Source organism: Ascaphus truei, chromosome 1 (assembly GCF_040206685.1).
Source record: "Ascaphus truei isolate aAscTru1 chromosome 1, aAscTru1.hap1, whole genome shotgun sequence".
Taxonomy (NCBI): Eukaryota; Metazoa; Chordata; class Amphibia; order Anura; family Ascaphidae; genus Ascaphus; species Ascaphus truei.
In genome coordinates this window covers 182,124,030-182,151,099 of record NC_134483.1, presented here as the reverse complement: position 1 = coordinate 182,151,099, position 27,070 = coordinate 182,124,030, and the positions used below count along the sequence as shown (strand labels likewise).

At 40.8% G+C, this 27,070-nt stretch overlaps 1 protein-coding gene across 5 annotated transcripts in view; it reads right to left on the bottom strand.

Moving 5' to 3' along the window:
- The window catches only part of NTRK2 (neurotrophic receptor tyrosine kinase 2), a 290,024-nt gene that overhangs the window by 21,680 nt on the left and 241,274 nt on the right, over positions 1-27,070 (bottom strand). For 3 of the 5 annotated variants that reach the window (XM_075598957.1, XM_075598969.1, XM_075598963.1), the window contains 2 exons: positions 24,843-25,077; positions 19,972-19,989 (listed from right to left, as the gene is read on the bottom strand). In XM_075598957.1, coding sequence (XP_075455072.1) covers positions 19,972-19,989; positions 24,843-25,077 — 253 coding nt within the window. The remainder of the gene's footprint in view (positions 1-19,971; positions 19,990-24,842; positions 25,078-27,070) is intronic. The other 2 variants (XM_075598964.1, XM_075598971.1) reach the window with 1 other exon arrangement.

The window sequence follows — 27,070 nt, the reverse complement described above, 5'->3', positions numbered from 1 at the left end:
TTGCATCCCATTGCCTTAAATTGTTCCACGGACACACACATATCCTTCAGGTCTATGGTCTGAGCAAGTTGTTACCCCCATCCACCTCTTTGCCTTCTACTAATCTTGATCCTTTCAGGTATACTTACTACTGGCCAATACAAACCAAAGTTTCCATCAGTAAATCCTTTCTATCCCATGCCCTTGAATTAAACTATCCTGTGGGCAGCCACAGACTTTGTTATCGGAAAATAAAATTGATTCTAAATAATAAAATTATTATATTTTATATACACATATATTCAAAATGTCAGAACAATAAAAGGGGTTATGCTACAATATGTGTGTACATACTGTGTTTTATATATATAGTGTAACAGGGGAGTTATCCCTGTTCAGGTAATGTACCTCTAATCCAGCAGTGTGGTGGTTAACTGCTGGTAGTCAATTAACAAACACCACCTGCCTGATTAGATGGCTTAGAAAAGCCTGTCTTTTGAGACAGGAAGTGAGACTCCTTAGCTCACACTTGAGCTGAACTTGGAGACAAACAGTCTTGAGCCCTGCCAGAAGAAACAGCAGAGCTGCTTTCAAGACACATGGGAAACTTCTAAACCTGAATGCTGACACACCCTGAGGAAAAGGGAGCTGAACCAGGGAGAGAAGATTTTCCCTCCAAACCACAAGGAACAGATAAGACTTTAATTTATGAGACTTCTTATATCTGCTTAATTCATGCTATATGTTTGGGGCTGGGAGACATGCTTTTCTAAGGGAGTTGTGAACTGCATAGTATTTCACTAGAAATACTCCCAAGTGAATAGAAGCTTTGTTTACCCCTTGTTAGGATGGTTTCCTGATGTTAAGGAAACAGGCACAATAAAAGGCTTATTTAATTTCACTTTAATCAGTCTCCCTTGCATACCTCTGTGAGCGTCCGCCTACAATCAGGAAAAGAAAAAGAGAGGCGCGTGCCACATAGCATAATTCTGTGCAGAAATTGTATAAGACTTTCATTTATGAGACTTCTTATATCTGCTTAATTCATGCTATATGTTTGGGCTGGGAGACATGCTTATCTAAGGGAGTTGTGAACTGCATAGTATTTCACTAGAAATACTCCCAAGTGAATAGAAGCTTTGTTTACCCCTTGTTTGGATGGTTTCCTGATGTTAAGGAAACAGGCACAATAAAAGGCTTATTTAATTTCACTATAATCAGTCTCCCTTGCATACCTCTGTGAGTGTCCGCCTACAATCAGGAAAAGAAAAAGAGAGGCGCGTGCCACATAGCATAATTCTGTGCAGAAATTTTATTCTCAACAATATAAAGTATAAAATAGCACACTCACAAGTGTAGCTACTGTATATATATATATGTATATATATATCCCCCTTTCAATGGGATTACCAGATTGCTGTGAGGAGTTAATAGCGGGATAGTGCTAGGCCCCCACCCTGTGTTGCCATGGGGATACTGTGATGGTGGGTGAGTAACCAGGCCCAACAATAAAGGTCAAGCTTGTCTGGTTACTCTGATCAATGTATTGGGGTTAGGGAGTGTCAGCCCCTTGATCCTAGTGCTTGTTAATGCATTTTGTAAAAATGTGCGACAATAAAGAATTTTTGTATTTTTACCTTTCCAGGAGTGGGAGCAAGCAGAGATTGCTAGGATAGGAGTTTCATGGGGGATTTTACGGATAAAGTCTTTTCAGAATATTTCTAGATAGCCGGGTTCCAGAGTTTCTGGATACCCCAAAAATGTACGCTGGAATCAGGATGGATTCACGGATGCATTGAGACACATTGCTCCGGCAAAATCTCCCCTTGAAAACGCTTGCGTGACTCACCGCTAGGATTCCCTGCGTCAGCACAGACCCGAAAGGTAAAGGGGGAATAGGGATGTATGGTATCCCTAGAATGGTAAAGGGGTCCCTGGTATAAGAGGGGATGCCCAGTTAATGCTGGAACAATGTCCCTTGGACAGACGAGACCAAAGTGGAGATGTTTGGCCATAATGCAAAGCACTACCTTTGGCGAAAACCAAATGCAGCATATCAGCACAACACCTCATACCAACTGTCAAGCACAGTGGTGGAGGGGTGAGGATTTGGGCTTGTTTTGCAGTCACAGGATCTGGGAACCTTGCAGTCATTGAGTCGACCATGAACTCCTCTGTATATCAAAGTATTCTAGAGTCAAATGTGAGGCCATCTGTCCGACAGCTAAAGCTTGGTCGAAATTGGGTCATGCAACAGGACAATTATCTCAAGAACACAAGCAAATCTACAACAGAATGGCTGAAAAAGAAAAGAATTAAGGTGTTGCAATGGCCCAGTCAAAGTCCAGACCTCAACCCGATTGAAATGCTGTGGCGGGAACTTAAGAGAGCTGTGCATAAATAAATGCCCACAAATTCAATGAACTGAAGCAACGTTGTAAAGAAGAGTGGGCCAAAATTCCTCCACAACAATGTGAGAGACTGATAAAGTCATACAGAAAACAATTACTTCAAATTATTGCTGCTAAAGGTGGTTCTACAAGCTATTGAATCATAAGGTATACTTAGTTTTTCACACATGGCTTCTCCATTTTGGCTTTATTGAAGTGAAACTTCCTTAGTGGCACCTCATTCGAACTGGGGCAAAAAAGAATTGTGGAGACAGAAATGAAACGGATGTGACGTCAGTGCTGGCAGTTGAGGCCGGGCTGTGTTCTGGCTCAGCCCGACCCCAACACTGACATCACACCCGCTTCAAAAATCAGAAGCGGCGGCGGCGGCGATAGCCGCCGGCGCCGCTCCTAATGGCCCCCGCTCCCCCCACACGGCCGCAGACATATGCGGCGGCAGCGGCGATAGTTGCCAGCGCCGCTCCTAACGGCCGGCAGCAATTTCCCCCAGTTGGAGATGGGCACGGGCGGCATCCGGGGCATCCAGCTCTCCTGCTACAACCCGACTGGCTCCTGGGACCAGGCCCGGCTCTCTGTCCCAGCCGCACGCCAAGCTCAAATGACAGTAGTAGCTCTGTACTCCATCGGGGGCGAGTGCTTCCGCTGCACGGTGACGGGGGCAGCATCTTCTGCTTGAACCGAGCGGCACCCTGCAAGTCCCCCTGCCCCCGGAGCAAACACACTCAAACACACTGACACAAACAAATACACATAAATACATACACATACCTCCACAGGTGGGCTTGCTGCCACAGGATACATGGGCTGGAGACTCCTCTGCCGCGGGGCTGGACACTCCTCTGCCGCCGGGCAGGAGACTCCTCTGCCGCCGGGCGGGAGACTCCTCTGCCGCCGGGCGGGAGACTCCTCTGCCACCGGGCGGGAGACTCCTCTGCCGCGGGGCTGGACACTCCCCTGCTGCCGGGCGGGAGACTCAGACAGAGCTCCCCCCGCTGGGCTCACTCGCGTACAGGCACTCGTGCTCAAGCCACGCCCTCCCGCTGACTGAGGGAGCGGGGCCTGATTAGCCTCACGGAGCAGAGCAGAAGGAGGCCGGCGTTCTGCTCTGCCGCCGTGATCTGATGTGCAGGGGTGAGGGGAGGTGATATGAGGTGAGGTGGTGCAGGGGGGGGATGTAAGGTGCAGGGGGGGTGATGTAAGGTGCAGGGGGGGGGGGTGATGTGCAGGGGGGGATGTGTGATGTGCAGGGGGGATGTGTGATGTGCAAGGGGATATATAAGGTGAAGGAGGGTGATGTGCAGGAGGGGTGATGTGCAGGAGGGGTGATGTGGAGGAGGGGTGATGTGCAAGGTGCAGGAGGGGTGATATGCAGGAGGGGTGATGTGCAAGGGGATATGTAAGGTCACACTCAGTCACAGTCGCACGCTCGGTCACGCACGCACACTCGGTCACACGCGCGCACACTCGGTCACACGCGCGCACACTCGGTCACACGCACGCACACTCGGTCACACGTGCGCACACTCGGTCACATGCGCGCACACTCGGTCACATGCGCGCACACTCGGTCACACGCGAACAATCAGTGCAAATAGCTAATACAGGGATGTGTGCCGAGCACGCGCATTCTGTCAAATTTATTTGCGTTTTGTCAATGAACTTGTATTTTGATTTTTAATTAAAACATCACCAACACAAATACAATTTCTGTGACAAAAGTCAAAGAAGTTTCACTTACTATGCGCGTGCACAGCACACACAGCTTTTTTATTTTTGTTAAATAAATCATGACACAGTGTAATATGTCATGTGTTGTTGTTCATCTGAGGTTTTATTTACCTAATATTTAGACCTGCGAAGGAACAGATGATTGTTATTGTCCTGATATGTAAAACCATAGAATTCAAAGAGGCTGTACTTTCTTTTTCACACAACTGTGTATGTATACAATATTTCTTGATTTTCATGTGTTTGTTCTGTGCTTATACTGATGGCTCCAACCATAGTCGTCACCTGCCACGGTTAACAATTTTCTTGCTCATTACTTGGGTCATTTTGATTGCAACAGTCATTGTGGTACATGCAGAAGCATGGTGCCCCTACGTCTCCTGCTCTCCATCATGTGCCCAGATGTTTTATGCCGTTTATGTGACTCATGTGACCCCCCCAGACCCATTCTGCCTGATGTTGGCAGCACATCTGCATCACTGTATATATTACACCACTTCCCTGCACGTTCCTCACATACTCCCCTGATTGTGCAGTCCCCCACCACGGTGGGTGCTTTGGCCATTGACAGATAACACTCCTAGCACAGCGCCAGGCAATGAGTGTCTGCGCATGCGTAGGGCCATTCCCTTGACTACCCACAGACGCAGCAGCATTGTGCATGCGCCAGCTGAGTTTGACATTGATTTACGGAGCCTACACCAGTGCGCATGCGCCCGACGGTCACTCTGACTACACACTGACGCTCCGCTCCTGCTCCCTGTGTGGTTACTATGGACGCGTTGCCATGAGCGCATTATAGACGGGCTAGACACATGATCATGAGCCCACTAACAGGCTTACATAAGCCACTTGACGCATGACATCACTTTTGTCGATCTTTTTCATTTATTTATTGCTTTTTTGTTTGATTGCTTGGTGGCCATTGGCTGTTGTATTTTCCCTTTGTCATACCTGGGTGTGTAAATATATGTGTGGGTTTGTGGCTAGTCCTCCCCCACACTCCCTGAAGAAGGTCCCGTTTGGTGGACCGAAACGTAGGTTTTTGATGTAACCCCTTATTCACTGATTACACCTGTGTTACCAAACTCCTCGAGTGCTGTCTCTTATTACCTGACTTCGGAAACAATATCGTATACTCATATTATTTGTGTGGGACAGGCACCTGCATTTCAAGTGTGTCTACAGGAGTGCATGCGGCTTCATTTGACTAGATAGGTAGGTATATAAAGTGTATATATATATATATTTGGCATACCCCGGTTTAAGTACACTCACTTTAAGTACACTCGCGCGTAAGTACATCTCGCTCAATAGGCAAACGGCAGCTCACGCATGCGCCAGTCAGCACGTCCTGAACAGCAATACCGGCTCCCTACCTGTACCGAAGGTGTGCGCAAGCAGGGAGACTATAGAGCCTGTTACAAATGCCTTATTTACATCAGTTATGCACTTATATGACGATTGCAGTACAGTACATGCATCGATAAGTGGGAAAAAGGGAGTGCTTCACTTTAAGTACATTTTCGCTTTACATACATGCTCCGGTTCCATTGCGTAGGCTAATGCGGGGTATGCATGTATATATATATATATATATATATACAAACCTTTACCTGATCTGTTCTGATCTATATGCTGAATAGAAAAACACACTGCAACTCCAATAATGGCACTGCATACTAATTGAAAGACTAATGACTTTTTCCCATCTCCATCTTCCTTGTTCTGAATTGCCTATTTCAAGCAGAGCAGGTCGGCTGCCATGGAAACTGAGCCCCTGAATGCGCAGGACCCATTGAATCAACAACTGCTGTGAGATTTGAGTGTGAGTTTAACCCCTTTGCTGTCAGCTCTCTAGCAGCAAATGGGTTAAAAAAAAAACTGAAAACTGAAATGCCGTGAAGACAAAGTACTGACATTATTGTATGTATTAAGGTTTCAACGAAGAGACTCAGGAAAAAAAACATTTTATATCTCAAATTATGCAGAAAGATGAACATGCTAACAATTATACAGATTCAATTACTAGTTTAATAATGCATTGGTAATAAGGATACTTAACCCTGATGGCGGTACATTTTAGAATGTAGGCACTAAAATGGGAGTATTGCCGTTGGTATCCAGATCCATTTCCCTTCACTAATGCTGGGTTTGTTTTTGGGAAATCCATTCTTCAGCTGATGACGAGAACTTCCTATATTTGTACTACAGAACGCAGACACTTTCTACTCATATAATAGCTTAGATCAAAGGGGAGCAAACTTTTCAATCTGCACCCCCTGCCTACTCTCGCCCCCCCCCTCATTTCCTGTTCGCCAGTGTTTTCTGACTTCACAATGTCATGTGACGTCGCGTTGCCATGGTAACGCAGCATCATGTGACCCCGCTGCATCATTTGATGACACGTCACCAGAAGCCGCCAGAGACCAGGTAAGTGAGTTACAGTGGCCTCCCAGTTTGCGCTCCGCTGGCCTAGATGTTGGCCATATTTGTGACATTACTCAGATGTTGTAGATCCCACTTGTATTATTGGATAACACAGTTAAGTTCTCAAATTAAAGGTTGATTATGGTCAGTATCTAACGTTCAATGAATGTTTGCATGGAGTATGTTAATTGTTTGCCACAGAAGCCAAATACAAACATATGCTGAATTTCCAGAAGAAACAATTCTTTAAGTGGCGTCATGTGGGAGGACGTCAGGTCAAAAGATATTGGCCAAGAGGAGTGAAAAGTCAGAAACAAGTTTAATTAAAATGTATGTGCCGTGTAACGCCTCTTTTTGACACTCCTCAAAATATAAGCTGAAGGATATAGGGGGAAAAAGTGCTTGATACATTGCCGCGAAGAGGAGAATGACGCTCCAAAATGTCCATGCGACATAACCACAAATATGCCTTTATTGTGGAACAACTGTTAAAATAAAAAAATAAATGGAAGAGTGGTTTATTATTATTTTATTGCAACCAATATGGGGTTAGGAAGGAATGCATGTTTAGTATCACTTAACGATATGGAATTTCTTCTTCAATCTAGACTCACTCAGAAGTTCCGGGCACTGGAATATGGGTTTATCTGTGGAGGAGGAGAAGGAGGAGGAAGAAGAGAGAGAAAGAGAGATACATGGGATATATGCTACTAGGATATGCATATAATATTTAAATGAGTCCTATTAGCATATATCCCAGGTATCGCAGGTGTGCTCCTTTTTTGTGCACAGGTGTCTCTCCACATGTCCCGTTAGTCTGGGACAGTCAACGATTTCCACATTATCATCCCTCACAGCCGTCTCTCATTTTGCCTCCGATCAAATGCTCCAGTTTGTGTTCTTTAACCTTTTTGGGTGAGGATAAGAATATCTTCTGACCTCTACATTATTTTGCTGCCCTAAGAAAGAATACACAACTACATTAATTGATGCAGCATGGAAAGTGAATATATCGCATCACTTTTCATTTGCATAATTGTTTGGTGTTTGTGAATGGATCCTCTCACTGTATAAAGATTCTTGTTGCTAATCAAACACACTGAATTACAGAACAAGGTTTGGCAATTTAAGGATAAAGGCTTAAAGGGCAACGCTTTAGGTGACATAAAATAAAATGAAAACGTGAAAGGGGGTATTTTAATTTTTTTTCAAATATATTATTTTTATAAAAAAAAAAAAGGCTATACAAAATCAATAAATAATTGTTTTTGAAAATTGTTGGATAATTAACCAATTGATCTAAGGAGGACAGAAAGGGAATACAAATAAGGGCAAATAAAAGTATATACTGTAGCACAATTGCTGTAAAGATAACCTGATTCTGCAAAATTTGGCAGACGTGTTTTTAATCTAAACCTAAAGGACATACTGTATTTTTTTTTAGCTCATTAGTGTTATGCTAAAAGGCAGAGAAAAAATAAGTCTTTGAGGCATGTTCTTGAAATCTTTCCCATGCTACACTTCTAGGTGACCCTGTTAAATAGGATTAGCAGACAGGTAAGTATTGGAAAAGGCAGAAGCATTTATTGTGCTGTCCTATTGCAAACACTTTGTCACTAAACTTAACTGACATTTCACAAACAAGGCTCATTGCATAACTTAAAAAGTTATTTTCGGGTGATATAATTGACATCTCAGAGCTGGACCTAGGATGTAAATTTCAGTCAGTCAATCCTTCTAACTCTTATAATTTGGGTGCTCAAACTTGAAAACTGGCAAGACAATCTAAATAATCCACTGTTGGCTACCACTGTTGGTCAGATAGTCACCATCAGATCAAAACCTTGAGCCATGTGGAAAAACATAATAAACGTTAACCTTAAGAGAAATATTTGTCTGGCTCCATATCCTGATTTTGACAAAGAACATTTACATACTGTAGTGCATGTGATTTTTAGTCTGTAATAAACTGATTGATACATGATGAATTGTTTTACAGGTGAAATCTTCTACACATACAGTACAGGCCTCTATTGAAAATGCGGTAAAGCTATCTTTCCTGCCCCCGAGAAGATTTAATTTGAATGAAGCTAAGCTGTACTCCAGAACAAAGAACATATCTTCAGAACATGTTGAATTGGGTCCTCAGTTTGCTTGTATAAATATCTCATTAAAAAGCACATATTTGGCATCTAATCAATAGGAAGGAAAAGCATGAAGGGTAGAAGTGGACATCTTTTTTTGGAGATTGAAAGAAAGTGTGTATTAAAAGAGTGGTGCTTAAGTAATGTAGCTCATAAGGAGGGGAGAAAAGGCCAGAGCAAATGAGCTATGCAATGTCCTGCTTAATACATCGAGACATTACACAAAAACATATATAACAATTGTAATGGTGTGTGATATTTGCAAAAAGGCATCAATCAGAGAGATGTTAACCTGCAAGAATTTAAATGGGTGAAATACTGGGGTTCAACAAAATATCATTTTAATAAACAAAAGTACTAGACTGTATTAGTGAGATCACATTGAAATCTACAGGATGCCTGAGGCTAAAAAGGAATGTGATTGACTCCAAATCAGTAAGTCTCACAGGAATCAGTGACAGGTCTGCAACCTTGCAAATATGTGCTTGTTGTTGGTTCATGTTGGTCCCATCCATTCTTCAGTAAATAAGTTTTTTTTTTTAAATAAATAAAGTACAGTACAGCAGTTCTTCGCCTATCTTCTCTCAATTGTAGCACATTTAAAAAAAAAATAAGTTTGTTAAAAATGGACTTGGGGCCAACCAGTCTTAACCGTTTTCTTAATGTATCCTTTTCTGTTTGGTTACTGCCTCTTTTATTTATTCTTTGTTTTATTGGAAGGAGCAAAGTCTTTATTGTACTTAGGGTTTGAAATACTTGAGTGTAGCCCTTAACAACCAAATTCCCTACTTAGAGGCAGGGGCTGAGGATCCAGTAAAGGGATCTATTCATTAAATTGTGAGTTTATCCATGCAAAATTTCCTGGAGACAGAATGGAATTTGATGCATTAAAAATTGGCATTTTCCACTGAATACACTACGAATTATCTATGACGAGATGTTGCTGCAAGAAATATCTCAGTTGCATGTTTTCCATATCAAATGTGTTCTGACAAAATATGTCTTTCATCTCCCACAAGAATGCATGATTGGATGAGAAAGCATGTGGGGAGAGAGAGAGAGCGAGAGAGAGAGAGAGAGAGAGAGAGAGAGAGAGAGAGAGAGAGAGAGAGAGAGAGAGAGAGAGAGAGAGAGAGAGAGAGAGAGAGACCATTATAATATGCTCCTCTCAACAACAAAGCTTTTTCAACTAGTGGTACTGAGAATAAAATAGTTGAAAAAGGTATAATTTTGCATATATAATGGTTATATAGGTCCATATTTACTAAACGGTACTATTCCATAAAACATCTTTTAGCGTCGGAAGACACCTTATGACCCAAGCTCTTGAATATGTAGAAATATATAGGCTGTAAGGTGTGGGAATAGCGCTGCTTAGTTTATGTCGGACATAATATAGATTTTTGCATATATAATTTTTCTTGCGTGTACTGATTGATCTGTGTGGTTGATTGAAGTGCTGGTTGGTTAAAGTGTGTGCAATTAGAACCAGAAGGAAAGGGAAGTACTGGGTATACTAGCAGGGGTGGCTGTTTTGGGGGAGTGTGCAGTGGGTTAATCTATTTTTAACATGTGCTGTAATTTGAATCCTGTAACTTTTTTCCCCTTTATCCTGCTTGAGGCAGAGTGGGTGTGGTTGGTTAATTGGCTGGCCTAACACACCTGCAGTGGGTGGTGTTAGTTAATTGATAAACTAACACACCTGGTGGGTGTCCCTATTTAAACAGAGGCTTCTAACGAATCCTGAGCTTGCGTGTACTGATTGATCTGTGTGGTTGATTGAAGTGCTGGTTGGTTAAAGTGTGTGCAGTTAGAACCAGAAGCAGTTTGAACAAGGAAGCGTTTAAACAAGGTATAGTTATTGAAGTACAGTTTACTGTTAGTACTTCTAAACTTCATAGTTGCTAGAATGAGCAGGATTGAAAAATGCCACTCAATGCACATCTTGCCACATGTATGTGCACTGTTCCAAGGAGCATACCGCTGTGAGAAGTGTGAGCAGGTGGTCTCTTTAGAATCAGAGATTGCTGATCTGAAGAGGCAACTTGCAATATTGGGGGACATTGGCAATCTTGAAAGGGAATTAGAGCTCACTGAGCAGGCCCTTGCTTCCACTAGTGGTGCAGATGGTGGCGCTTTTAGTGAGGAGCAGGTAGGTAGCTTAGTTGCTGTTAGTGAGGAGCAGGTAGGTAGCTGGGTGACAGTTACAAGGGGAAGCAGGGGCAATAGGGAGCAGCAGGTCGTTTCTGAGCTGACACGTCCCAATAGATTTGCCATGTTGAGTGAAGATATTGGGAATGTTGGGGCAGAAATGGCAAGGCTCGGGGAGACTAATTCCTCTAGCAGCCAGGGGAATAGTTTCTCCAGCACAGTGGGGACTCAGGATGCTCAGATGAAAAGAAAGATTGTGGTGGTAGGGGACTCCATTATTAGGAAGGTAGATAGGGCAATCTGATGCTGGGACCGCATGAACCGAACAGATTGTTGTATTCCGGGTGCTCGGGTTCGGCACATTGCGGATCGGGTAGACAGATTGTTGGGGGGGCTGGGATTGACCCGGCGGTCTTGGTACATGTTGGCACCAATGACAAAGTTAGAGAAAGATGGAGGGTCCTTAAAAATGATTACAGGGATCTAGGCCAAAAGCTTAAGGCAAGGACCTCCAAGGTAGTATTTTCTGAAATACTACCAGTGCCATGCGCTACCGCAGGGAGACAGTCAGAGATCAGGGAGGTTAATGCATGGCTAAGAAAGTGGTGTAGGAAGGAGGGGTTTGGGTTTTTAGAGCACTGGGAGTCCTTTTCTGAGAGGTGCATCTATATTCTAGGGACGGATTGCACCTCAATGAAGAGGGATCTTCTGTGCTAGGGGGGAGAATGCTAAAAAGGTTGGAGGAGATTTTAAACTAGGATGGAGGGGGGAGGGGAATGAAACAGATAATGAACTAAATGGAATAGATGAGGATACAAGGTGGTATGGAGGTAGAATGGGGGCAAGTGCAAGTTTGACAAGCAGTGAGATACCCATAGTAAATAGAGATAATACTAGAAAACTTCTAAAGACTAAACCAAGTGGGAGCAGAAAGGAAGGAGCAGATAAGATAATAGTACAGGCTGAAAAAAAACTTAAATGCATGCTTGCTAATGCAAGAAGCCTGACAGATAAAATGGGGGAGCTTGAATTAATAGCTACAAGGGAGCAGTATGATATCATAGGCATTACTGAAACATGGTGGGATGAAACTCCTGACTGGACAGTTAATTTAAAGGGGTACTCTCTTTTTCGGAAGGATCAAACAAATAGAAGGGGAGGTGGAGTATGTCTATATGTTAAACCAGATCTAAAACCTATTATAAGGGATGATGTCTATGAAGGGAATGATGAAAATGTAGAGACCTTGTGGATAGAAATTAGCAGTGGAGGTAAAAGTATAAAGAAAATGTTTGTGGGAATATGCTATAAACCACCAAATATCTGTGAGATTGAGGAAGCTAAAATACTTTTGCAAATGGAGAAGGCATCAAAACTGGGTCATGTTTGCATAATGGGGGATTTTAATTATCCAGACATAGACTGGGGCAATGAGATTAGCGTTATAACAAAAGGAAACAGGTTTTTGGGGATGCTTAAAGATAATTATATGACCCAAATTATTGAGGAACCAACCAGGAGAGGGGCAGTTCTGGATTTGGTCATATCAAACAATGTAGAAGTAATAACAAATATTCAAGTCCTGGAACATATGGGTAACAGTGATCATAACATGGTCTCATTTGAAATAAATTATCAAAAAACAGATTACTTGGGTTCAACAAAGACTTTAAACTTTAGAAAGGCAGATTTTAATAAACTGAGGTCTAATCTAGTAGTAATACAATGGGATGATGTTTTTGCAGGGAAAAATGTAGAAGATATATGGGCAGTCTTTAAAACATTGTTAGAAAAGCACACTTATCAGTGTTTACCTTTGGGTAATAAGTATAAAAGAAATAAGTCAAAACCAATGTGGCTAAATAAACAGATAGGGGAGGAAATGGACAAGAAGAGGAAGGCGTTTAGATTCTTTAAGTCAGAAGGGACAGAGACATCGTATCAGAATTATAAGGAATGTAACAAAAATTGCAAAAGGGCAATTAAATTAGCAAAAATGGATAATGAAAAAAGGATTGCAATAGAAAGTAAGGTCAACCCTAAAAAGTTCTTTAAGTACCTTAATAACAAAAAAATGAGAAAAGAAAATATAGGACCCTTTCAGTGTGAGATGGGTAGGCAGATTATTGGAGATAAGGAAAAAGCAGAGGTATTAAACAAATTCATTGCCTCTGTGTTTACCAGGGTAGAATCAAGTTCAATAGTAGTGCCGCAGGAGGAAGCCACAACCTCCATATTAATGAACAATTGGTTAACTGAGGAAGAAGTTCATAAGCGACTTGAAAAAATTAAAGTAAATAAGGCACCTGGCCCCGATGGCATACATCCAAGAGTTCTCAAGAAGTTAAGCTCAGTAATAGCAAAACCATTATATTTAATATTCAAGGACTCTATTTCCACAGGCTCAGTACCACAAGATTGGCGTAAAGCAGATGTGGTGCCTATATTTAAAAAGGGAGCTAGATCACACCCGGGGAATTACAGACCTGTAAGCCTGACTTCATTAGTAGGGAAACTACTTGAAGGTTTAATACGGGATAAAATTCAGGAATACCTAATGGAAAACAAAATTATTAGTAATAGTCAGCATGGATTTATGAAGGATAGATCTTGCCAAACTAACCTTATTTGTTTCTTTGAGGAGGTAAGTAGGAATTTAGACCAGGGTAATGCAGTTGATGTGGTCTACTTAGATTTTGCAAAGGCTTTTGATACGGTTTCACACAAGAGGTTGGTGTACAAAATAAAGAAAATTGGACTCAGTAATAATATTTGCACCTGGATTGAAAACTGGTTGAAGGACAGACAACAGAGGGTTGTCATAAATGGAACTTTTTCAGGTGGTGCTAAAGTCGTGAGTGGAGTACCTCAAGGATCGGTACTGGGACCCCTGCTTTTTAACTTGTTTATTAATGACCTTGAGGCTGGGATCGAGAGCAAAGTCTCCATCTTTGCTGATGATACTAAATTGTGTAAGGTAATAGAATCAGAGCAGGATGTAATTTCTCTTCAGAAGGACTTGGAGAGACTGGAAACGTGGGCAGGTAAATGGCAAATGAGGTTTAATACAGCTAAATGTAAGGTTATGCATTTGGGATGCAAGAATAAAAAGGCGACTTACAAATTAAATGGAGATATATTGGGGGAATCCTTGATGGAGAAGGATTTAGGAGTGCTTGTAGACAGCATGCTTAGCAATAGTGCCCAATGTCATGCAGTAGCTGCAAAGGCAAACAAGATCTTATCTTGCATCAAACGGGCAATGGATGGAAGGGAAGTAAACATAATTATGCCCCTTTACAAAGCATTAGTAAGACCACACCTTGAATATGGAGTACAATTTTGGGCACCAATCCTAAGAAAAGACATTATGGAACTAGAGAGAGTGCAGAGAAGAGCCACCAAATTAATAAAGGGGATGGACATTCTAACTTATGATTAGAGGCTAGCTAAATTAGATTTATTTACATTAGAAAAGAGGCGTCTAAGAGGGGATATGATAACTATATACAAATATATTCAGGGACAATACAAGGAGCTTTCAAAAGATCTATTCATCCCACGGGCAGTACAAAGGACTCTGGGCCATCCCTTAAGGTTGGAGGAAAGGAAATTTCACCAGCAACAAAGGAAAGGGTTCTTTACAGTAAGGGCAGTCCACATTTCAAAATGTGGAATTCATTACCCATGGAGACTGTGATGGCAGATACAATAGATTTGTTCAAAAAAAGGTTGGACATCTTTTTAGATGGGAAAGGTATACAGGGATATACCAAATAAGTATACATGGGAAGGATGTTGATCCAGGGATTAATCCGATTGCCAATTCTTGGAGTCAGGAAGGAATTCATTTTTCCCCTTAATGGGTTTTTTTGTTTGCCTTCCTCTGGATCAATAAGTAAGTATAGATATAGAATAAAGTATCTGTTGTCTAAATTTAGCATAGGTTGAACTTGATGGACCTACGTCTTTTTTCAACTTCATCTACTATGTAACTATGTAACTATGTAACTATCTCACAACTCTCCCTCACATTAAAACTATGCCACAGCTGTAGAAAAAAAAAAGGTATACTAACACATTTTTGTTTGGTTGAAGCCCATTTTCTTTTCAGATGTCCATAGGAACAAATCTTCCCTAAGCCCACTAGTCAGAAAGTGCATCACATAACACATGCTAATGCCAATTATAGACTATGAGAGTATATTGGACAGCACTCCAAACTCACCTACCTTAGAAAACTAGACACCCTCTACAACTCAATATGGCGCTGCAAAATGCTCCAAGAACTAGATTGGCTATCCCTTGAATCCAGACACAAAGTACATTTTTCCTGTCTTGCCTTAAAATTCTTTCTGGACAAGCTACCAATCTCAACAAACTCCTCCCCCCTATTACACGAAGCACTAATCACCTTAAATCTGCTTCCAAAAGACTGTTCACGGTCCCAAAGTTCAGCAAAAAATCTGTCTGCTCCTCCTTCTCTTACCGTGCACCTCACAACTGGAACATTCTACCAAAGACTTTCAAAGCCACCTCCAGTTTAAGTACTGTAATTTCAAGACTTCAGCTGTCTCACATTCTAATCTTGTCTGTAACTGTTACATACGCCTATATACATATATTATCTCTAACTTCCCTGAAATGTCTGTAAATTGAATGTATAACCTCTATTAATTTTATGTAACCATGTATTGTCATCATAACTCTGTGCTCATACATGAAAACGAGAGGTAACTCTCAATGTATTACTTCCTGGTAAAACATTTAATATTTTTTTTTGTTTTGTTTAAACTAGGGTATGATTTTTATGTTGCTTGGTGCCATATTGACACATGGATCGCTAAAACAACTTTCTCTTTAGTCTACTGCAATATACCTTGGTACAGCTTGCAAACTTTTTGTCGTGTGAATATCAGCCTCGTGGTCATGTTCTGTATAATGTCTGGAGGATGCGTGTATGCAAGCACTGGGGTGATTTGAATCCATACTAATGTAACCTAGGAAATTAAACAGGCATGTCAATGTACATTTCTAATTCCAGGTACAATATCGCTAATTGGAATTTATATACCAGGCACATAAGTAATTAATTTAGTGATGAGCCTAAAATAATTATTTTTTTGTCACCTGCTATGTTTGTTGTACTTAGATTATATAAACTTCCGGCTTTACATTTAAATGGGGCTTGGAATGTTTACGTCTATGCATGGACTACAGATGGTAGCCCTGCAGAGCCGTGCGAATGTCATCAAAAGTAAATTTAGCTAAATTGGTGACATTTTGCATTACTTGGAAATGAGGAAATAAATTGCGATATCTGCAAGACTGCAAAATCGCCATTTTCATCCAGACCAGGAAATTGGGCTTATTTGAGACAGAGAAAGACAGAGGGGTCTATGCTATCAGCCTCGATAAGCCACTTATCGAGGCCTATTCGCCAAAAAGGCCTACTGCTATTCAGTAAGCCTTGATAAGTGGCCGATAAAAGGATTTTTCTGCATTTTTTTTCTCCAAAAAAAGAAAAATTGTCAGACGAGCCGTGATAAGCCACTTATCAACAGGTTTTCACATTCGTGAAATTCTAGTTGCCTCAAGTAGGTTATCAGGACTAATCGAGGCTCTAGAATGGCAATTTCCTCTGAAAATCCACCCGCCAGGAAAAGTTGGCGTGAAGGTGGTGAGAACCCGAGATAAGGTGGCGAGAGAGGACTTACAGTAGAAATTTTCTTTTATTTTTCCTGCCCCGGATTTATGCTAGGAATCTCCGGAGCTGATACCCATTAATATCAGCACCGGAGGCCCCCGGCATGAATCCCATGCAATAAAAACCCATTTACAGGCATCTTCATTACAGGCTAGCCGCTAAGGCAATGATGGGGTAAACTAGCGTTGCCAGGTTTATTGTGGATAGTGGGGTGTGATGAAGGTGGTATTTTGCCCTTGGTGGGTGTTTAGGCTTTGCGGGGGGGTTGTAGGTAGAGTTAACACCTTTATTACCTTAGCGGTTAATACCGCTAAGTTAATAGGTTAACCCCTCCAATACCACCCGTCAGGCCTAAACATCCATCCTTTGGGCTACTACCCTTTCACCCAATCCCTCTACCCACAATAAATAAAATACACACAACAACCCTAATAGCCACATCCTCTACCCCCAACACCACCCCTCCCCCTCCCCAACACATACAGTACAGTAATGGGCACAATTACAATTATCCAGATATGGACAGAAGTGCATTTGCCCATTATAAAATCAAACATTAGCCAGCTAGCATTAATAAAGTAATAAAATGTTCAACTTACTCCAGCCATCATGAAGGTCTGCATACTCCAGGTCCATATCCTCCGATGCCAGCAAGAATACAAGAAACAATACAATCTAATGGCCCCTAACCCCTTAATCATCTTAGCGGTTAATAACCAAAAAAGTAATTATGGGGTTAACCCACCCTCCCCCGCTACCCACCTGGGAGGCCTAACCACCCACCACGGAACCACTATACCCACCCTCTACCCATTGATTGGCACAATGGTATATCATACCCATATAATATGGGCATGATAAACCACTATATCACTCAATGGTCAACCTAATAAAAATAATTAATGCCAAAAATACACAATAAAGAAATACACAAGCACCTAAATACCCTAACAATAAAATAACTAAATAGCCTAATAGTACACATCACAAATAATTATCTATCACCAAAATAGCAAAATTATGACAATTATGTTATTCCTAAACAATACAATTAAATAAACAACTATTCAAGCAAACAATGGAACAAATAAAACCACTAGCCAACAAAACAAATAATTAATTTAACCACTAGCAAACAAAACAATGAATTAATTTAAAACACTAGCCAACAAATCAATGAACTAATTTAAACACTAGCCAACAAAACAATTAATGAATTTAAACCAGTAGCCAACAAAACAAATAATTAATTTAAAATCCTAACCAATCCTAAAATGTACTAAAAACAAGCCATCCAAATGTAAAACAATTTAATCCATCAATAAACAGAAAACAAGAAAATAACAATCAATAGAAAACAAGCCTTTGTCAAAAAATTCAAGGACTGTCACTGTATTTATCTGTACCCCAAAGTCGCACAGATTAATACATTATCAGTCAATGGGCAAGCAAATACATAAAAATAAATAAATACAATCAAAAACCTAAAAAAACAAACAATTTCATACATTCAATCTTTTGCTTACCTTTAGAAGTCTTCACCATCCGAATCCCGGCGTATCTGCAAGCTCTCCTACTGCAACGTCATCACCCGCAATCCATCGCCATCCACCTTGAAGACCAGCATCAGGTAAAAAAATCTTCTTTCTTTTAATGTATCTCTGTCTTCTATCTTCATCTTTAATTATTTTGATCTTTCCTTTAATCTTCTATCAACTTCTTTCAATCCAAAGCCCCATGGTAAATTCACAACAGGATGTTGTCTCATCGGCTTCTTGATGTAAAATGAGACGTACAGGCCTTATATATGGCCTGTGACGTCATATTTTAGGGTCAGCTGGTACAGCTCCAATCCGATTGGACACTGTATCATGTGCCCGCCTCTTTTTTTTTTAAGGCTGTGACATCATCTCCAAGGAGATACGTCACATCCTTAAAACCACATGGCCATATCACATGGTATTACAGCCAACGGGATTGAAGACAATACCTTTGATTGCTGTACCATGTGATAGGTCACATTAGTTCAAAAGGATGTGACGTCATCCCTTAAAGTGATGTCACATTCTTTTGTATGTACCCTGCAAGGGTTGCACTTATTACAAAACCGTGAAAAAATGTGCTTGACAATTTAACATTACCATGATCAGGATTGCGTTATAAAGCGATGCTTGAAGAAGTCATCATGCTGAAGCTATTATTTTATAACACTATTTTATAGAAACATAGAATGACCAGGCAAATGCATAATGAACTACGTAATCATAAGAAAGCAAAGTTTTTTTAATGTTGGTGATGAGGGTTTGTCATAAGCAATTTTATGACTGCTGTAGTAATCGTTGACATTCTTTTGATCATGCTCTATTCTGGTATATATTGCTGTATAATAAATTACATTGGGAAAAAAAAGCATGCGATTGTTTTTTCTGTGTAATATAATATACAGTACAGTATACATTTTCTAGATTTTTGTGCTCACGTTTCCCCTAGTCCGTACTAATGTCTCAAATGCTGAAATAGAGTAAAAAAGGGCCAGTCCCAGAGCAGGAAAAAAAAGTTGTTTTATTTTAAAACATATTGTATGTAGATGGTCTCCTTCAAAAGATGCAATCACCCATAAAGTTACTTTTTTTTTACTTACAGTATTTGCTTCCTATGGAAAAAAATAGCTAAGAATCTATTTTACACTGGAATGATAATTCTAAGGTTACCTGGTACTTACTGTTCTTTCCATTTATCTGTTTGGCTAATTATGGCAGTGCAATTACTTCATACAATACAAAAAGGGAGGGGGGAAAAACTCTGCTCTTAGTTCATGTCTGTCCTTGAAGGGACTATCCCTTTAAGTTGCAGATATCAAGAGTGGGCGTGGAAATGCAAACCAGCACAATAGCTCTATAATGCTTTAGCTTTCTCAATGCAACCACCATGAGACCATTTATATGACTTGCTGAAACATAGCGACAGGATAAAGTCTTCTAGTAGCTCGTAATCATTCCATTGCATCTCAATTGTGTGGAGCATGTTACAGATGAAATGGTTAAATTGTAATCAGAAGCTACCATGCAACTAACTGGTACTGCATACTGTATCAGAGAGCACAAAGTGCAGGGGTTAATATTAAATATTAAAAATCAAAGGCAGTATTCTTGAAAGCCTCCAGTTCTACCATATGGCAGTCTAGACCCTATTCCCAGAGCAGCACACAATTGGTGTCACATAGGTCGGCTCTTACATGCAAAACACAATACTTTTCTTGATGTTCATTCAGCTGGTTATTGAACAAGTTTCTGTATTTTAGTTATCAATAAACCAAAATGTATTATCATTTTATCAACACATTTGCTGCCTCAGGGGCCTACAACACATGTCACAGAGATGAAAAGGTATAACATAATGAATTATAAACTGAATAGCCTACCTTGTTATTGGGCACATGCTGATACGTAGGTAGCATATATATAAGAATAAAACAAAATCATTTATAAAAAAGTTAGAATGTTTTTGTATACAGCTACACGAGGATTTAATCAGTATTTCATTCTGAATGGATAATTATACTAAATCACATCAAGTGTACAGTAAAATGTTCTACAGCCTGAACAGAGATATACAGTATGTTGAAGGTGTTTGCAACACTGAGCGGATTACACATACAGTAGCATCACTAAAATCTGAGGATTTAAAGTCAACCTTAAAACTGCAGTAACCAGACAGTAACATGATTGACCAAGCCTGGCATTTAAAAGTCATTCATTTATTTCATCTAAAATTGTAAAGGGAGATATTAAAAAAAAATAAAGAAACAATATAAAATCTTAGGTTGTTATGCTGTCCTTTAACTATAATTTGACCTTCATAAATACATAAACCACTGTGTTAGATTTTGCATATTCATCAGGAAGAAAATGGCATTTCTGTTTTTCTGCTGGTAGATAAAGTGTAAAAAAAATGTTTCTGCAGCTGATAGGCACCTTTTGTACACTGAAGGCTTTAATATTCATTGGCAGTCACTAAGTAATAAATAAATGAGCAACAAGGTTGTGCAAAATGCTGTATTTTGTTATTTTGTGATGAGGGATCAATCAATCCATTATCATTTATCTCCTGATACAAGATTTCTGCTGCAGATGGAAGGTTTTCATGCCACAATAAATGCGGCTTAGGTAGGGTTGGGCAATAACTGCAAACATCTCACAAGAACGAGATTGTCATTTCTAAATACCCAAGAGAAAGCAAAGTCACCAGAACGTGTTCCAGGCTATTTATGGGGAAATATCATTCTTATACAAATGGCATTCATTCTTAATAAATGTAAAAACGCAAATACATTTTAGTGTATTTCATTTTGCGAAATGACACAATTTTAAAGGAAATGTATTTGACAACAAATGAAATAATGGGTGTGGAGCAGAGGACAGGTTTCAGTCACGGGAAAGGAGGGGGTAAGGAGTCAAGGGGGGGGAGGAAAGGGTTAAGAGGCATGGGGGGGTGGAGGAGCAGAGATTAGCATGAGGAAGATTCTTTGAAGCGGCAGCATGGGAAAGCCTCTCAGTCATGGAGTGTGGCTGGAGGGAGGGAGTGGGGGGATGAGGGGATGGGGGGAGGGGCTGGAGGGGAGGGGTGGGGGAGCGGCTGGAGGGGGAGTGTGGCTGTAGGGGAGGGAGGGGGGCTGGAGGGGGGAGTGTGGCTGCAGGGGAGGGGTTAGGGGGAGTGTGGATGTAGAGAAGGGCTGGGGGGGAAGTGTGGCTGGAGGGGTGGGGGGCTGGCTGGAGGGGGGAGTGTGGCTGGAGGGGGAGTGTGGCTGGAGGCGAGGGGTGGGGGTATGTGTAGATTGAGGGGAGGGGTGGGGGGAGTGTGGCTGGAGGGGGAGTGTGGCTGGAGCGTAGGGGTGGGGGGAGTGTGGCTGGAGAGGAGGGGTGGGAGGAGTGGGGCTGTGGGGAAGGGTTGGGGAGAGTGGGGCAGGAGGGGAGGGTGGGGGCGAGTGGGGCTGGAGGGGAGGGTGGGGTTTGAGTGGGGCTGGAGGGGAAGGGAGGGGTGTGGGGGACGTGGAGCTGGAGGGGAGGGGTGGGGGAGTGGGGCTGGAGGGGAGGGGTGGAGGGGTGTGGTAGGAGGGGGATTAGGGCAGATGGGGTGGGGGGGAGTGCGGCTGGAGCGTAGGGGTGGGGGGAGTGTGGCTGGAGGAGAGGGGTGGGGGAGTGGGGCTGGGGGGAAGGGAGGGGTGGGGGGAGAGTGGCTGGAGGGGAGGGGTGGGGAGAGTGGGGCTGGAGGGGAGGGTGGGGGCGAATGAGGCTGGAGGGGATGGGAGAGGTGTGGGGAGAGTGGCTGGAGGGGAGGGGTGGGGGAGTGGGGCTGGAGGGGAGGGGTGGAGGGGTGTGGCAGGAGGGGGGGAGTAGGGCAGGAGGGGTAGGGGGGGGGGTTGGTGCTGCAGGGGTGGGGGGGGAGTGTGGCTGGAGGGGAGGGGTTGGGAGGGGAGTGTGGCTGGAAGCCCAGTGACTCTGCTCACACGCTGTAGCTTCAGGCCACCACCTCTGCGACCCCAGCAGCCGGCAGACAGGAATACAGCAGTAATAAATAATGGAAAGTATCGAGTAACTGCCCATTTTTATTACTATGGTATTATTAGTCTACTGGTATATTGCCCAACCCTAGTCTCAAGTATTTAAGCTAGTGCGCTCTCTTACTCATTTTTTTGTAGTACGGATTTGTAACCTTGGAAACCAGAACCTGGACTCATTAGAAGAATTGCTGAGAAGCCATTTATCCCTAAATGTACCATATGTGTGCTAGATTTTACTTACACTTCATTAAAAATGGGCAGGTTCATTTGTTAGGAATCTGAACTTCACGGATTTTAATGTTCCTAAGGATGTACAAGTAGAAATCCAAACAAATGTACCCTTTTTTTTTGTTTGTTTTTTTAATAAACTGGGCAGACTTTTGGGTTTGCTATTATATAGCTTGCAGACTTATATACAAAAGTGCGAATTACCAAGAAATATAAAACAATTTTCCTGCTTATTGCAGGTGTTTTTTTTTTTATTTTTTTTTTAGTTTTTTTTTTAGAAAAACAATATTAATTGCGTTCCAGGGAAGCCAAAACAAGAAACATTTTTTAGAACCAAAAACACCAGTGAAAGTGCCCACCCTTACTTTCCAGTTATAAAACTAAACACAATATTTTATTGCACTATGTATAAATGATTATTTGAATGCAACATTAGAACCTTTTGTAAGGTATGTATCTATGCCAACATGTACATATATTACGTGTACCATATGTTTATGTATTATGATAATTGGTGGGTAATTCAATGTTTATCGGACCAACATATACAATATACAGTAAATAGATTTTGATCTCTACTTTGAGTCGTTTTGATGTAGAACATGCATTGCAGTCTACAGTCCAGGTTTCACAGGATCCAGTACAAATACAAAAAATTGAGATTGTCATATGCAAATTATACTAAATGCCTAAATTTAAATGCCATTTTGAAACACGAAAAAGAGACATTTTTTTTTTACCAATTCATATCACGATTTTATGGCTCTGCGATGCTCCATATTTTAATATTTCCATTACAAATATTTTTTGTGAAACTACATATGAATATTTAAAACGCTACTTGTACAAATATATCATGTAGTTTGTATGATGGGTTGTTCCTCAGAGATTGTCATTAGAAGAATTCCAAGAACAGAAATGCTGCAGTGATTTTGATCTACAATTTCCGGCTGCTTTGTATGCAAATGATACCTTCAGATTTGCTTCTTTATTGTGAACGTGTAATTATCGCAGTTGTGATAGAGTGGAGGTGGTACCATTATATTTGACTCTGTGAGATGCTTTTTAACTGGCAGTTATGTCTGTAACCGGTCCTCCTCTCAACATTATCATAATGTACATACAAAGTTATTCTGTTTATTATCAATGTAAAACCTAATGTATAATGGGATTCAAATGTTCCAGAAATGTTTCGATCAAAGAATGTGCCACAGCATCTCTATATTTAGGTCACTATTAAGTCCCACAAAAAGTAGCTCATGTGTGTTTGCTGACCAGTTTCTGCCCCTGACTGCCATGCAAAGTAATATGGATCCTCGCAAACTGCCAGCTACCAAAATCACACATGGTACTAATTATACAGCATTTGAGACAGCTTTTTTTCAGCCCGGTTGCACCTACTGCTCAATTACAGTACAACATCATGTCACATTTGAACACATTGTGAGGATTTCTTTCTGAGGGTACAGTAGTGTCCCCCTTTCCGTTCTAGCGTACCTCTCACAAATGCATTACTATTTGCGAGAATTATGTGGGTCTCTATTATTGTTTTTACCGTCGTTTTCTCTCCCCACAGAACTTACAGTAAGATGTTTTAGCAAACACAGAAGAAATAAAGCAAGAGTAACTTGTGTTCAACACTTTATGAAGAAAGGCCAGCTTCCACCTCACTCTCTTTCTCTCTCATACCGGGCCAAGCTGAAATTCATCAATAATTTATTGTACAGTCTGAGTTAGCCAGAGCCAGCTAAGGTTGGAGTTCCAGGTGAAGGTGCAATCAATTAGTTGGTCAGTGCTAGTTAGAGCTACAATCAATCAGAACCAGCTTACACTTGCACTAACTTCAGCCTACCATTAGTATTACATCATTACATATACCCCATGTAAAACTTGAACTGGTTGGCACATGCAGCATCCTTTGGGCTATTGTTAGATTTCTAACAATGGAGAAGGTGAGCCATAAAAAACAATCCTGAGATACATGGCTTAATCAAGGTAAATATGTTCTATTGTTTCTATAAACAGTGTGAATAATGATTCTGAAAACATTGGTTGTATTAAAATAATATGTAATAAGTAATTATTATCTCTACATCCAGTAAAACCATCCATGTTTTATTCAATGGAAATGCTAGTTGTTTTCATGCTTTTTCCACCTTATTCCACTGTCATAGCAAAGAGTACACTTAATCTTCAAAAGAAATGCAGAAATGGCACCATCGCAATGATCACTGATGCCATAATTTTATCATAATTATTATTATTACCTCTGCTTCGAGGAGAGGTAATGACACAGTCACTACATCCTCAGCTCTACAGCTTGCCCTAGAGAAAAATATAAGGCAAGGCTTGCCCTTTGCTAAGATATAAGTCAAAAACACAGCCTGGTTCTTTTGCATATGTGTAGCTCATTACATGTATCTTCATTAAGTACTGTAGTTAATGTCTACATGAAAGACACTGCCTCAGCCCCATTATTATCATAATGATGATGATCAACTTACTCTGTAGTAATCAGTGCTGTACACATCTCTTGACATGCCAAAGTCTCCAATCTTCACCAAGAGGTTTTCTCCGACCAGGCAATTTCTTGTCGCAAGATCTCGATGTACAAAGTGCTGGGATGCCAGGTACACCATACCTGCAGCAATCTGCTGAGCTATGTGAAGCATCTGGGATTGAGTCAACTCAGCAAGGCGGTTCCCTTCTGCCATGAGCACGGCGTCTGGTCCATGGGCCCTGAGTTCAACATAGAAAAGGGTCCATTTAAACATGTTTTAATGATATTTGAAATTGTTATGAGAACAAAGCCACCCTGTAATTATATCTGGTAACATCCACTGTGTACTGCCATATGGTCTCAAACACTGAAAAGCCACTAATATAGATAAGGACTGTTGTTTTGGGTTAATTTGTGGCTGCTCTGGCAAAGGCTCTTGATTGCAGACTGTAAGTAAGGTTTTATTTTATATAAGGGGAAATTAGCTTTGGAAGGGATTGTACTGTATACGAAACAAGAGTATAATTATTTACTGTAGTTTAGAATATTTCTTTTTGGCTGCAGATGTAATTGTATCCCTTAGCTTGAAATATCTGTTATGAGGTAAGAAATGGCTGTAATACAGCGTGATGATTTTGTAGAGAAAGAAGGTGACAAGAACCCTAAGAAAACCATAATATTGTATATCTAAACTCCAATAAAGAATTCATCTTTAAATAAAGAGATGTGGTAGATTACATTATTTATCTTCTCCCAGTTATTGTTCCAGCTGCATTTAAAATAATAAACACTATATAGAATTTCTTGTTGATCCCTAAAACAAGTTACTGGAACTAAGTTCCGCTGTGTTCCCCTATAAAAATAGCCATAATTATTCATGAGGCCAGAAAATGAAACGGAGTTTTTGGCAACATTTCTGAATGGCAGTAAAATTCTATATGCGGCATTAAATTCATGAAGCATAGCAGGCAGGTAGGCACAGTCAGTAAATATTGTTCACCATATTAGCATTACATTGTATATAAGAGACAAAGACGGGCATGACGGAAAAAAATTCTTAAAACATCTGTGGACCTGTCATGGAAACCTAAAATAGTTTTCCGATTAACTCTAGAGTGACTATACTGTTCCCTAATAGAGACCACTGCTTATCCTGTTACTGTATTCCGGAAGAGATTATTCTCTGCTAATTGAACATGAATTTATTTTTCAATGTTCAATCCAGATTTGTTATCTCTGCATTTTTCCGTCGGAGTCATGAAATCCTAGTCTCCCACAGTGTGCAGCTGTAGAAAGCCACAACAATTTTCATTTTGGTATCTAGACTCCCCTGAATATTTCTCCCTACCATGAACTCTGTGCTCAGACATTGCTTTTGACCTTCAACATGTGGTCTTATTTCTGAAACATGAAGCTGTGCAGCAGGAAGCCTCAGCACTTACTCTGATCTTTAGATTCATTAAGGTCTCAAATACTTTTCCTTTGATGGCCTTGGGTGGCGCTGCAGGGTAAGGAATAGGTCATCTGTGCAGACTATTTTCAAGAGCAATTCTTACAGTGGTACAGTACATGAAATGGATGTGAAGCATCTAAGCTTATGTGAGTCCAGTCCTATCATATACCCGTAAAGAAATGATTTGCAATAAGTATGCATCAATTCTAGCCAAACACTGTTGATGTCAACACACAATTTTAATACATTAATCATTAATATTATCTTGGAAATGGAAAACACAGCATCATGAGCATCTGTAAAAGTACCCTATAAAATTCTACATAATTATAGTGTGAAAACCAAAATTCACTTTTTTCATGCAAACATTTTCATCCTACGTGGAACTTCCCATGCAGGTAGTAAAACAATATTCATGACCTTGGTATGCTAAATATTGGATATAAAATCCCTTCACTGCTGGAGAGGTCTTTAATAGGTTGCAGAGCATGGTATCAAAATGGTTAAGTGCTTTGACAAGGCAATAAATATCAGAATAAATTGGCATTTTTTCTTATTCTATAACATAAATCGTATATACAGATGTACTAAGACTTACTGTCCCCAGCACTGCGGAGACAGTAGACAGTAAGTGCATATTTTTATTTTTATTGTTGCAACAATATGTTTCCTGCAATGTACATTAAGAGGTAGACAGTGCAGGACAGAAACTAGATGACTACAAAATCATTGGAAGGAGTGACACAGTGTGTAAATTCACTAACTGGTAACAACTTTAC